Source organism: Cololabis saira, chromosome 2 (genome assembly GCF_033807715.1).
Source record: "Cololabis saira isolate AMF1-May2022 chromosome 2, fColSai1.1, whole genome shotgun sequence".
Taxonomy (NCBI): Eukaryota; Metazoa; Chordata; class Actinopteri; order Beloniformes; family Belonidae; genus Cololabis; species Cololabis saira.
The window spans coordinates 6,277,915-6,292,660 of record NC_084588.1 but is presented as its reverse complement, the minus strand read 5'-3'; the positions used below and the strand labels follow the sequence as shown (position 1 = coordinate 6,292,660).

Below are 14,746 nucleotides of genomic sequence, written 5' to 3'. Positions count from 1 at the left end.
CATCACCAGAGTTTTGTGTAGTTCCTGCAGTTACAGCTTGTGGCAAAGCATTTCAGATGTTTACTTCACCCTATATATATATATATATATATATATATACACATACACATGTATACATATGCATACATACACATATAATTAGCTGCCCATTTCTGTACATGAATATAAACTCTACCCATTCACCCAATAGTGCTATCTGCAGGCCCCTAAATGCTGCTTAACCCCTTCCTCTTGGTACCTTGTGAAACTCATTTTTTTACATTTGTTTTTAAACTGGTTAATGTTTGGACATTGTTTTAATTCTGAATTAAACAATGTCCTGAATTAAACAAAGGAGTGTGCAGCATGTGCAGATCTCTGCCATGTTGGCTGGAGCTGGAGCCGGGGAGGTTGGATATGTTATGTAACCATTCTAACCTGTACAAGCAAAACAACAGCAGCATGTTGAAATTATCTGATCTGGGTGTCACAGCAGACAGTAAAATAGCAGATACATTCTGCAGCAAAAGGAATCAGAGATTATTTTCTCAGTGCTTCAAGAGCCTTTCATTTGCAGCACAAAAATACTGTGTTTTTAGTTTTTTTTCTCAGAATAATATTCAAAGATTAGGAATCAATTTCAGGGGCGCACGGTGGCGCCTCTGGCCACTTGTAAATCTAGGTTATTCTTGGTTATTCCTGGTTGTGACAGCCAATGGCGTTCCTGCATCTATCCAAGAATTAACCAAGAATTGACAGCTCCGACCAATCAGGGCTCGGTAAATTTCTGGATGTCCCGGCGACATCCAGAAATGGACCAATCAGGAGCGAGTACAGGCTCCGCCCGCTGCGGAGCTGCTGGGGATGTTTTTTTTCCGCTGTTCAGAAAAACCAGCCTGAAGATTGTTCCGACTACAGCAAATCCTCCCCCAACACATTTTCCGGACGTTTCAGAAGTAAGTGGAAATACATTTTTATAGGAAGATCTGTGCCGTAGCTCTGTAACGTGCATGCTACTAACGGTGATTAAGGGCTGAGTTATATATTATGGTTCTGCGTCAAAACGACGCCAAAACCACTCGTAAAGGTGGTTTTGGGACGGATGCTAAATCCTGTGAATGTAAAGTTATGTACGGATAAAGAATACAATGCAGTGCAGAAAGGGAACAAAGGATCATCAACTTTTATGAACAAACCTTGGCGAATTATAATGATTGAAAATCGGAAAAAGGAGTAAATCAGATGAGCATGATTTGGCTTTGTAGATCAATCAAACAAAACATAAAGAAGTTTTCCTCCAAATTGGAAATAAATCTTTACAATCCATTGTTATAAACCATAGATATTTTCAATCCCTGTTTTTAATATTAACAACAATAGCATTAATAAGTAAATTCAGTATAGTATATAGTAGAATGTGAATAAACTACAACTCTCCATCCCCTGGGGGAATCATGATGGTACTTGCAGGCATTCATTCACTGTTTAGCATGAGATAATCCACACTACAGTGTTACATTTGTATTTGCTAATAAACAGACACAGTTACACACATGTGTCTGTGTGACTAATGTTCCAATTGTTCAAGTATTGCATTTTATTTATAAACTTTTTATTTTATTTTTGAATCTAGTGGAGCCGCGTTTTAGGAGACGGGCAGATGGAAGCCTGAACTTAACTAACACCATAGAAGCATCAGAGCTACAACAGGTAGATAAACTAAGCAAGAACAAGGTCTTGACTGTTTAAAAAATATATTAACAATTCAAAATATCTCATTACAAAATAATAACACTGAAAAAAGTTGTGTTTTAATAGTATGTATGGGATTGTATTTTTCAGATCTTTCATCGGGGCCCACAGTCCAGCTCAGTGTCTGTAACAGGGTGGTGGAGGCGTCTTCCTGACACTCTCTACCCAAATGCCGTGCACTGTGATGGGAAAAAGGTGTCCCGGTTCACAGTGGTGGCTCGTTTATACAAGCACATCTGATAACAAACGGTGATGAGTGAGACCACCATCCAGCTCCCCGAAGTAAACGCTGCCACACTCACACAATGGTGAGGACCTCAGCATACTTCATATACAGTTCAGTACAGAAGGATTTGAACAATGACAGAATCTGTACAATTTTGCACCAAAACAATGGATTTACAATGAAAACAATCAAGTGTTATCTTTCACCTTTATTGCTGCTGACAGCTTTACAGAGATTTCACTTTACCTCACATTTACCTGCATTTCCGAGGTAATTAAAGCCTTGAAAAGAAAGTACTAATCTTCTTATATATTTATTTTACACAGGTACAGCAGGCGCAGCAGGGGACAGGAACAAAAAATTCTGCTCCGGGGCGTCCCAGCTCCAGACCCACTCATGACTGGCCAGAAAAACCTTCAGCGTTACAGAAAGGTCCTTCCCTGTTTTCAGCCAGTTTACTGCCGCTTCATCAATTCATATTGCCACCAAATACTGCTGGGGAAGCACAACTGAAAGGGAGGCCACAACCCCAAGCCATCTTCCCAACTCCACAACCCCAAGCCATCTTCCCAACCGCACAGCCCCATCCACAGCTGCACTTCCTGTCACAACTACCACCTGGCTACGTTGTCCCGTCAGGGGCTGCATCCTCACAGGTGACAGCTGCACCTGGATGCTCACAATACATACTTTCATATATACCATTATCATCACCATCCACCCAGACACAAGCACACAATGAAAGCGGACGTAGGAAACAGGTAGAAGAGCACACAGCCCAAGGAAAAAGAAAATACACCAGAAAGACAGATGTGATTATTTGCAGCAAGTGCAAAGAAAGCCGAAAAACGCCATCACACAGGCAGTAATTCGGCAACTGGTACTGTGGAGAAACAGAGACACAATCATATGATCAATGGAGGGCTGTATTGGAGAAAAAAGGCTACAGAAAAAGCAAAAAAAAAAACCAGAAATCAAGGACCCTCCTGCTTCTTAAAAGTTAATTAGTTGGGTTTAGTTTATTTGGTGGTAACTTTTTTGCTGTTTTGTGTTTTTGTGTTTGGGTTTAGCAGCTTTATTTTTTAAAACCTTCACTCTTTTGGGAATATTGTTATTGCTATGGGTGTTTTTCTTTTTTTATTTCTAAATATTAGTAATTATATGCCTTTTACATCTTATAGTAAAATATTAGTATTGTAAATATAAATGAGTTATGTAACGTTACAGCTATGATTGTTATTGTTGTTATTGCTGTTTTATTTTACCATGTAAATATATATTTATATAAGTTAATAGAAGTTTATAAATATGAGCCAGCATTTATTGTTTTATTACTGTTTCTATTGTTGTTGTATTACTGTTTCTATTGTTGTTATTGTTATTATTTGTTATTATTATAATTTGTTATGTTGTTGTTATTTGTTATTGTTATTATTTCAATAAAATGGTATGTTTATAAGTGATTTTATGACTTTCTTCCTCTTATTCCATTGTTATAAACTTATAGATTCTAAAGGATAAGATCCTTTAGAATCTATACAAGGCTAACTGTCCCAAATTGGACATAGCTTAGGGAAGAAAATGTGTAGAATGAACCTTTATTTCTACCATCTCATTTGTTTTTACTCTTAAAAGACACGTTCTCGTTATCGGCAGTCTCTGGGCTCGAACTCGCGAACTCCCGCTTGAGACGGCTTTTTTTCCTGCAGTTCCCATGCTGGCTCTCGCGATGTCGCGGGTGATTTTGATCATTTCTGGATGAGTTACATCGACTAATGCGCTATGTCCTTGGCGCAGCTGGTAGTGCAGCCGTCTCACAGCAGGAAGGTCCTGGGTTCGATTCCCGCCGGGGACACTCTGTGTGGAGTTTGCATGTTCTCCCCGTGTTTCCCTGGGTAGCTAATGTGAGCTACCCTCACAAAAACATGCACACAGTCCTGGGCTATACATGCCCCCTCTGGAGGATCCCCACCCTGTCTGGTGAAAAGATGCTGCTGATCACTCCTCAGGTTAAGGAGGAGACCTGAGCTCAGTGCAGGGCCCTCCCAGGGTTGGTGGCAATGCCCAGGACTGACACTTAGGTAGGAGCAATGGGAAAAAAACCGGGATAAAAATATTTATAAAAAAAAAAAAGGAATCAATTTCAGCTCCAAGAAATGAGACTTCTTTTTTTTAACCTTTTTATTTCTTCACATTTAGTCGTCGGACAGAAATGAGAAAACTGTGGCCAAAACTGCTTTCTGCCCCAAACCCAGGCCTCCTTCAGACCGTTGACATGTTCTGGAGTCGTCTGGTCGGAGTCGAGCAAAGAGCCGCAGCTGCTGTCTCTGAAAAACAGATGCATGTCAGTGAGGTTTTAGAAGAAGAAAAGCATTTCAGCCCCGGCTGACACGGCAGTGCTCCTCTCGTTAGTCCAGTGAGAACGGGGACAGGCACCAGGCCGGACATCACTCTCTCCTGCTGACTGAGCTAGAGGCTTTTACAGGAGGTTGAACTCCCAGTTCTTCCTTTAACCCCCTTCAGCTGCAGCAGGGGCCATCATCACTGCGGGGCACAGAAGGGGCTGCAACTGAGGATACTTGCTGGCCCCTTTTTCCTCTTTTGTGCATGTTTGCAGGCCGGAGCTTCAGGAGCTGCGTGCTGGCCTGCGGAGCCAGTGCAGTGATTCTAAAACTGGTGTGATGTTCTGGTCTTCATCAGCACACGTGCAGCTGAGTTTTGTAATAATTAGAGACTAGAAATGCTCTTTTTAGGAAGACCAGAAAGCATTACAATAATCAATACTTTAGGGGCTTTGAGCTTTGAACTCAAAGAAGAAACTGGACAGTAGAGATGAAGCTCCTCTGTGTCTTGTTGCTGTAGTAACAACGGCCACTAGATGGCACTGGCACTCTCACAGTGAAGCCGCATGAAAAGGGGGAATTGGTCAAGTGCAGGTTTTGTTCTGCCAACCCACAGTTCCTCTCTGGCTCGTCCCCTTTGTGAAGCTGACATGGGTTGTTTTGTTTTTTTATCCGGCTACCATGAACATCAAAGTAAACCTTTGCACAGAGTGAGCGGGGTTGGTTTTTATCCCCACAACTGCCCCCGGAGGTGGAATGAGTGGCACGAGGGATGGACTCCTCAAGGCTAAAATACTGGAGAAAGGTCCCCCTTTTTGATTTATTTCATTCATTTCTTTTTCACACAGATTGCAGAATAATGTAACTTTTCTGTTAGTGTAGTTTATTAATACTTGGGGTCTTTGAGTAAGTGTGTTTTTGCAGTATTTGACTTACAGCAATTGTAGAGTCTGTTCAGCCTGGTGATGTCGTTCTGGCTCATCTGGGTGGCCTGCCCAAAGGCCACGTTGCTGTAGGGGATGGGCTCCATGGTGGGGTAGTTGTTCTTGGAGAAGGCGTACCTGGAAAACAGGAAACACAGTGAAACGTTAGCTTTTTGATGCAGAAGATTATGTTGAAGAGTACATTCAAGCAAAGACCACCAAACCCCATTCAGAGTTTCAGTGTTGTGCATTGAACACGTTCATTTCTGTGAGAACGTTGAACTGAACGCAACATATTTGCAAATAAAGAACTTGAACGTGAACTTGTTCAGATCTGCAGATCACGAACTGGAATTTGAACTGTTCAGATTCAGTTTCACTGTTTAGGTCCAATTACGGAATAATCCTTCTCATTTCACCAGCGGGCGGCACATTTAAAATACTCCACGAGACGACGACTTTACAAACATTACCCACAATGCAGCGCACACTAGCATAACAACAGGCACCATCTCCATGGCAACGGATGCCCGAGCCCGGTGCAGTCTTTACATGACCAGTGAAGAATTTGAACTATTTCAAAGTGAAAATGGTGAACTATGAACGTGAACTGTTCATTTTTAAACTATGTGAACTGAACTTTGAACTAGTCCTTGAGAAGTAGGAAATTGCAATGCAGAGTTTCTGTAGAACAATGTTGCGTATGACTACGAGAAGCATATGTTTACTTCACTTTGGACCAGACGAGTCTCCGTGGGGCCTTTTCATCATCACAGTGCTTGTACAGACTACTGCATAAGCAAATACGGTTGATTTGAAACTATTAAGTCCCAGTAATTGACACTTAATTGACGTTAATTGACAGTAATTGACATGTCCTGACTTAGATGCTGTAGAAAGGTTCAACATCATTACAAAGATATCATCTGGTACTTGTGTAAAAACAGCCGTTTACGACTTGCCGACTGAGACTTGACGACTTCATGTCCTCACCTCTCATACTGCATGACAGAGTTGTAGTCGTAAGGAGTTCCTTGATTCAGGGTGTCAATCTTGTAGAAGTTGTACTCCATGCCTGCAGATCAGAGAGTTGATGTGTTTATTTTCAGTGTCATTTGTTAAAGATTAAAAATTTAAAAAGAAGGAAGGGGGGGGTGCAGAGTCCATAATGCTTCTCATTCTCCTGGACCTATCTGCAGCATTTGACACAGTTGACGATGACATACTCCTAAACCGGCTTCATCACACCATTGGTCTCTCCGACACAGCCCTCGACTGGTTCAAGTCATACCTTACAAATCGAACAGAACTCATCTCCGTTGGTAACTCCCAATCCAAACCCCATGCTGTCACCTGTGGGGTACCCCAGGGGTCTGTGCTCGGCCCCACCCTCTTCACCCTCTACCTTTTTCCCCTTGGCCAATTTCATTCCACTGCTATGCTGATGACACACAACTTTATGTCAAAACTACAGCTGCAGCCCTGTCACCAGTGTCATCCTCTTCACAACTCACCATCTGTCTGGAGGAGATAAAGGTGTGGATGGAGCAACATTTCCTTCAACTGAACAGCTCCAAAACAGAGGCAATCATGGTTGGCCCCCCTCACCGGACCCAGTCATCATCCATAACCAGCATCACCTTCTCTGGACACAACATTCCCCTCTCTTCATCTGTCACCAACCTTGGTGTCAAAATGGACCCCAACTCTCCTTTGATTCCCACATAACCATCAACATCGCCAAACTCCGTCCCACCCTCAACCTCCCAGATGCTGAAAAGCTGGTCCACGCCTTTGTCTCCTCCAGACTGGACTACTGTAATGCACTTGTAACACACACTCATCGGGATCCCCAGCAAGAGTTCCCAGAGGCTCCAATGCATCCAAAACTCTGCAGCCAGGATCCTGATGAGAGTGCGGAAACACGACCATATCACCCCCATTCTTCAGTCACTCCACTGGCTTCCTGTCTCCACCAGGGTTGAATATGAGGTCTCCCTCCTCACTCACCAGAGTGTCCATGGAAATGCTCCCCCCTAAGAACTACTCTTCCCACAACCCACTCCACGCTCCCTCTGCTCTTCCCAAACTAACCGCCTCCATGTTCTCAGGACCAGACTCTGCACCCATGGGTGACAGGGCCTTTAGTGTCGCTGCCCCACGTCTCTGGAATGCCCTCCCTGACAACCTAAGGGCACCACAAACCACGGACAGTTTTAAAAGAGGACTAAAAACCTTTCTTTTTAGCAAAGCATTTTATCACTAAGCAATGTTGTTGTTTTTTTCCTAGTTGCTGTTTTTAATTGTTTTATTCTCTTTTAACCCATGTCTTGACTTTTTATCCTTTTATCTCTTATCTTGATTTTATTTCTGCTTCCTTTTTAATGATCAAACTGTAGCACTTTGAGATTCTCAGTAATATAAAGTGCATTATAAATAATGGATGGATGGATGGATGGATGATGGTGGATGGATGGATGGATGGATGGATGGATGGATGATGGATGGATGATGAATGGATGGATGGATGGATGGATGGATGGATGGATGGATGGTGGATGGATGGATGGATGGATGGATGATGGATGGATGATGGGTGGGTGGATGGATGGATGGATGGATGGATGGATGGATGGATGGATGGATGGATGGATGGATGGATGGATGGATGATGGATACACAGATGGATGACGTTGACTCCACCTTCGATGATGTTGTTCCAGTGCACTCTGATGTGGTTGTCCCTGTCGTTCCTGGTCTGCTCGTGGTTGAATCCCAGGGCGTGCAGCAGCTCGTGCTGCACGGTGCCGTGGTACAGGCAGCCCTGCTTGCTCAGGGACACGGTCTGGCCGCCCCCCTGACGGCCCACGAACGAGTAGCAGCTGGCTCACAGCAGAAACATCACACATCACTAGGTCTACTCATGGAAACATGTATTTGTTCGGCTGTGACATTACGGCCCGCCCTCACCCGCTCCTGGACTCGATGCTCAGCCACTCGTGATCTCCGTTGCCATAGGGACGGAAACGGATGCAGGACACTTGGGAGAAGGACTCCAGGCCGCGGGTGATGATGGACTTCTCGCGGGAGGCTGGCGGGACACACATCAGGCTTGTTAGCTAACAATCACACCTCAATAATATGGTTCCACTTAGGTGAACCGGATATTAGTCAGACGCAGGATCTGTGGGTACAGGTACAGGTTTCTCTGACTGAGCAGATAAATCATATATAAAAGTTAGTGATAAGCTCACTCATCTTCTCATCTTCTCCCGCTTCATCCGTTGCCGGGTCGCGGGGGCAGCAGCCTCAGCAGGGATGCCCAGACTTCCCTCACCCCAGACACTTCCTCCAGCTCTTCCGGGGGGAGTCCGAGGCGTTCCCAGGCCAGCCGAGAGACATGTGTCCTGGGTCTTCCCCGGGGTCTCCTCCCGGTGGGACATGCCTGGAACACCTCCCTAGGGAGGTGTCCAGGAGGCATCCGGTACAGATGCCCAAGCCACCTCAGCTGACTCCTCTCAATGTGAAGGAGCAGCGGCTCGACTCCGAGCTCCTCCCGGGTGACCGAACTCCTCACCCTATCTCTAAGGGAGCGTCCAGCCACCCTGCGGAGGAAACTCATCTCGGCCGCTTGTATCCGCGACCTTGTCCTTTCGGTCACTACCCAAAGTTCATGACCATAGGTGAGGGTAGGGGCGTAGATTGACCGGTAAATCGAGAGCTTCGCCTTTCGACTCAGCTCCCTCTTCACCACGACGGTCCGGTACATCGACCGCATAACTGCGGACGCTGCACCGATCCGTCTGTCAATCTCACGCTCCATTGTTCCCTCACTCGTGAACAAGATCCCGAGATACTTGAACTCCTCCACCTGAGGCAGGACTTCTCCACCCACCCGGAGAAGGCATGCCACCCTTTTTCGATGGAGAACCATGGCCTCGGTCTTGGAGGTGCTGATTCTCATCCCTGCCGCGTCGCACTCGGCCGCAAACCGCCCCAGCACATGCTGGAGGTCCCGGTCTGACGAAGCCAACAGGACAACATCATCTGCAAAAAGCAGAGATGAAATCCTGAGGTCCCCAAACCGGATCCCCTCCGGCCCCTGGCTGCACCTAGAAATCCTTTCCATAAAAATTATGAACAGGACCGGTGACAAAGGGCAGCCCTGCCGGAGTCCAACATGCACTGGGAACAAGTCTGACTTACTGCCGGCAATGCGAACCAGACTCCTGCTTCGATCATACAGAGACCGGACAGCCCTTAATAGAGGGCCCCGGACTCCATATTCACTCAGCACCCCCCACAGAATGGCACGAGGGACACGGTCAAATGCCTTCTCCAGATCCACAAAGCACATGTAGACTGGTTGGGCAAATTCCCATGAACCCTCGAGCACCCTGCGGAGGGTGTAGAGCTGGTCCAGTGTTCCACGACCGGGACGAAAACCACATTGTTCCTCCTGAATCCGAGGTTCGACTATCGGCCGTAATCTCCTCTCCAGTACCCTGGAGTAGACTTTCCCGGGGAGGCTGAGAAGTGTGATCCCCCTGTAGTTGGAACACACTCTCCGGTCCCCCTTTTTAAACAGAGGGACCACCACCCCGGTTTGCCACTCCAGCGGTACTGTCCCCTTCCTCCATGCGATGTCGCAGAGGCGTGTCAACCAAGACAGCCCTACGACATCCAGAGACTTGAGGTACTCAGGGCGAATCTCATCCACCCCCGGTGCCCTGCCACTGAGGAGCTTATGAACTACCTCGGTGACCTCGGCTTGGGTGATGGATGAGCACGCCTCCGAGCCCCCACTCTCTGCTTCCTCAATGGAAGACATGTCAGTCGGGTTGAGGAGATCCTCGAAGTATTCCTTCCACCGTCCGACAATGTCCCCAGTCGAGGTCAACAGCTCCCCACCAGCACCATAAACGGTGCCTCCTGAGGCGCCGAACGGTCCTCCAGAATTTCCTCGAGGCCGACCGAAAGTCCTCCTCCATGGCCTCCCCGAACTCCTCCCAGACCCGAGTTTTTGCCTCCAAGACTGCCCGAGCCGCGGCTCGCTTGGCCTGCCGGTACCCATCTACTGCGTCAGGAGTCCCACCGGCCAACATAGCCCGGTAAGACTCCTTCTTCAGTCTGACGGCATCCTGTACTTCCGGTGTCCACCACCGGGTTCTAGGATTGCCGCCACGACAGGCACCGGAGACCTTGCGACCACAACTTCGAGCCGCCGCGTCGACAATGGAGGCAGAGAACATGGTCCACTCGGACTCGATGTCCCCCGCCTCCCCCGGGATCCGAGAGAAGCTCTCTCGGAGGTGGGAGTTGAAGATGTCCCTGACAGAGGGCTCAGCCAGACGTTCCCAACAGACCCTCACAATCCGTTTGGGTCTGCCCGGTCTGTCCACCGACAGTGACCGAAAGTTAGTGATAAGCTTCAAACTTAATTTAAAGAGAATCAATATTAGATCCATAAAAACTAGCAAATGGAGTAAGTGAGTGAGTCGGCATTACTATTAATATTTGTAAGAAATGTATCCAACTTCATTCAGTAAATGCATTTTTTCAATGATTTGGCCCATTATAGTGTACCTCTGCATGAAGCATTTTAATCATCCGGTTAGCAACTATAATATCTCCATGAATGTATTATTATGAAGTAAATTCTGTCCAACATTTCTTCCACAGTAGATTGATCAGTAACTTCTATTCTTGTATACCATCAGTTTTATAACCCATGCTGCGAGTTAACCTCAGGTCATATACACGTGAAGACGACATGTCATCCTTACAGTAGTGGTTGGCAATGAAGTAGGGGATGTAGACTTTCCCATCGCTGTACTTCTGCCAGAGGCAGCCTCTGGCGGTGCAGGGGTCGGCGTTCCTGTCGGCCTCGGACCTGACGGCGATGTCTCCTCCCACCAGGCGGGGCTCATCAAAGTCAGGGGCTGAGGGGTAGAGTTACGGTTCAGGTAGAGCAGCGTTTTGACTTTACAGACACACACAGTTACACAGACACACACACCTGCTCACTCCCCTACTGTGCATACTCACTCCACAGTTTTGGGGGACAGATAATCGCAGTATCCTAGCTTTGATTCAGTCTCAGGGACCTGACATGGTTGCTTCTTGTGTCTCTGCCTGTTCTCATGTCTCGTTTGTTTTTTCTCTTACAGATCTCCAAGGCTCGTGTGCTCGTTGTGCGTTTCCCTGTTTTTTGCATTTTAGACTAGCAGCGGATGTCGCCCCTCACCCCCCACAACTCCCCTTCACAAAAAATAAATAAATAAAATATATTTAAAAAAAAAATACAAAAAATAAATTAATAAAAAAAAAAAAAAATAAAAAAAAAAAAAAAAATATATATATATATATATATATATATATATACATATATATATATATATATATATATATATATATATATATATATATATATATATATATATATATATATATATATATATATATATATATATATATATATATATATATATATATATACATTTTTTGTGATCAAATGTTTTTATTTATCCTTCATGATTTTCTTATTATAAACGGCGGCATCCACAATGATGTCAAACAAGCATTAACACATATTTTCACCCCCTTCCAAACCCACCCCTTGGAACTAAGTATTCCATGAAAACAATTAATAATAAGAAAAACAGAAAAAAGATAATACAATAATAAAAAATAAATAAATAAATAAAAAAAAGGCAAACATAATAACATCAAAAACTGAACAAGGATAGCTGCAACAAGGTAGTCTATATCAATTTTAAATGCATCTTTCAAGTTTGGCTTTAATTTGATCTGCTGCTATATACCAAAATAAAATATTTTGTTGCTTTGCATTATGGATTGTGGCTGTATATATTTTAATAAAATAAATATATATGATATATTAAAATATATATTATATTATATATATATACATTATATATTAAAAATGCATATATATATATATATATATACGCGGATACGAGGCAGATTACTGGCCAGTCGGGGCCAGCCCGGGCCCCCGGCACGGTAGTGGTGTTCACGGAGGACACAAACACGTCTGCTTCAGAGAGGAGGAGCAACTTACTGAGGTCCCTGTTGGCTCTGGTCAGCAGCTCGCTGACCGTCAGCTCCTTGGAGGCGTCGCCCTCAACGGCAGCAACCTCTGCACGGCATACCGAGGGAGATTTCAGTAACATTTACATGGACTGCAGATGCAGGACAGTTGAAATTGCTCGTGATCATTCAGTCCAACGCCAAGTAGCACTAAAGAGAACATTTTAAATGTGTTGCTTCATTTCTTATTGCATTTTTTAGTGGCTTTATTGTGCCTTACCTTCCTGTACTCAGTCACGCAGCAGCATTAACCACCAAAAAAGAAAAAAAGAAGATGTTATAGGAGCACTCAAACAGAGATTATGATGAAATAATGAGATGTCTAATCTGTTAAAATGACACTTCAATATTATTACTATAATTACATTAATACACTATACAGGACTGTCTCAGAAAATTAGAATATTGTGATTTTCTGTAATGCAATTACAAAAACAAAAATGTGATACATTCTGGATTCATTACAAATCCACTGAAATATTGCAAGCCTTTTATTATTTTAATATTGCTGATCATGGTTTACAGCTTAAGAAAACTGAAATATCCTATCTCAAACAATTAGAATATTCTGGGAATCTTAATCTTAAACTGTAAACCATAATCAGCAATATTAAAATAATTTCAGTTGATTTGTAATGAATCCAAAATGTATGACATTATTGGTTTTTTTTAATTGCATTACAGAAAATAAAGAACTTTATCACAATATTCTAATTTTCTGAGACAGTCTTGTACACTACATTGTTTTAAAATCTTACAAACTGCTCTCTAGCCCTCTCATTTCAGAGGCTACTGAGGACATTTCACTATGTCTTTTTCTTTGTATTTGCAGGTTTTGTCTGAACAGGCTGACAGTCAGATAAATGCAGCGTTGGTTTCCTGTGTGTTGTGTCAGAGTGTGCCCCCCCACCTCAGCCCAGGAGGACGACACCAGCAGCAGAGCCGCAAGAGACCAGGAGAAAACCAACATGCTTGCAGTGGATCTTCTAAAAACACAAGACAGAAGAAAACATATAAGGAGATGTGATACTTAATTAAACGGCGTATCCTGCGTACAGGACTGGTGTGCAGCTCAGCGGTGATGGAGGGGTCTTACCTGACAGCTATTGTGCTACTGCCACTCAGGGAGAAGCTTTATAAAGCGCCCCGGGTCCGTAAGAATTAATAAGTAAAAGTTAATGTGCAAACAGAGCAGCACGCCGTTATCACAATCCTTGTGATCCTTGTGGAACTTTGTGTCCTGTTTACACAGGTGTTTAAGTGTGGTGTATCAGGACAGGGATAAAGGGATAAAACACTTCATACTTCTCCAAACCAGTGCCTGAAGGCCGACTCGTGCTATCAGTTCAGGATCCTTCACTTGCACGCCGTTGATCTGAACATTTGTGGAGCTATTCTTTTGTTTTTAAGTTACAAAGGCTTCTCAAACATAAAAATAAACCGGTATCATGTGAGCTCTGCAAGGTTTGACAAAGGTTTTCAGTCATTCTTGAGAGATTTCTGATCAATTCTGAGAAGGATCCTATAGGAACTGGTTCTGAAAGCTGATCAGAGGTTTATAGCAGTATATATATATATATATATATATATATATATATATATATATATATATATATATATATATATATATATATATATATATATATATATATATATATATGTATTGTACTCTTTTTTGCATGTTCAAAAATCATCAAATCAAATCAGGGTTGTCCATGGTCTCCAGAGCAGTCGCCAGGACAGAGCCGGTCCTGTTTCAATTTGTTCAGCTTCTTTAAACCCAACGTCGACAGACTTATAAAAGATATTCAACATCTTGCTGCAAATGGTGAAGGACCTAAGCTTTAATTAAAGCTGCAAGCAGCGATGAACGGGCCCTCGCACTCACGGCCACCGTCCCCCATAAGCATATCAGAAATGACACCACCCACGACTCTCTATGTCAAACCATTCAAAAGTTATAGCAGAAAATAGGGACAACAAATCAGAAGAAGGGGCGGGGCTAATTAAGGCCAACGAAGCTTAAGGACTCATTACAGAGTCCCATGACACCACCCACAACTTCCTATGTCAAACCATTCAAAAGTTATGGCAGATAAAAGTATTCTAGGGGGCGCTGTTGAGCCGTTAGGCCACGCCCATTAATGCAAACCATGAAATATCAAATTTATCGCCAGGCCTGGCTTGCATGCAAAATTTGGTGACTTTTGGAGAACTATCAAATATGGACCAATCACATGAAGGGGGGGCGCGCCTTTTGGTGTCTAGCGTCGCCACGGTAACACTTTTGAAAGAGAAAAGTAATGCGTGTAGTCGCAGGATGGAGACGCACATTTTGATGTATAACACATCTGGGTTCACGATACGGTTCGGGCTGAATTAACTCTCGAAGGAATGGCATATATTGCTCC

At 44.0% G+C, this 14,746-nt stretch overlaps 1 protein-coding gene and 1 long non-coding RNA gene across 2 annotated transcripts; one reads left to right on the top strand and one right to left on the bottom strand.

The window, feature by feature from the left end:
- The first annotated feature begins 1,547 nt into the window (after nt 1-1,547).
- On the top strand, nt 1,548-3,075 carry LOC133419347 (uncharacterized). Its single transcript, XR_009770509.1, has 3 exons — nt 1,548-1,689; nt 1,822-2,039; nt 2,284-3,075. It is a non-coding gene; the product is annotated as an uncharacterized LOC133419347 (long non-coding RNA).
- A 1,059-nt stretch (nt 3,076-4,134) lies between these two features.
- On the bottom strand, nt 4,135-13,311 carry LOC133457649 (hatching enzyme 1.2-like). Its single transcript, XM_061736956.1, has 9 exons — nt 13,246-13,311; nt 12,556-12,559; nt 12,307-12,384; nt 11,009-11,164; nt 8,193-8,313; nt 7,926-8,104; nt 6,216-6,297; nt 5,236-5,360; nt 4,135-4,284 (listed from the first exon to the last, which is right to left on the bottom strand). Coding segments are annotated over exons 1-9 (807 nt in total). The 5' UTR covers nt 13,306-13,311; the 3' UTR covers nt 4,135-4,282.
- Nucleotides 13,312-14,746: the final 1,435 nt, after the last annotated feature.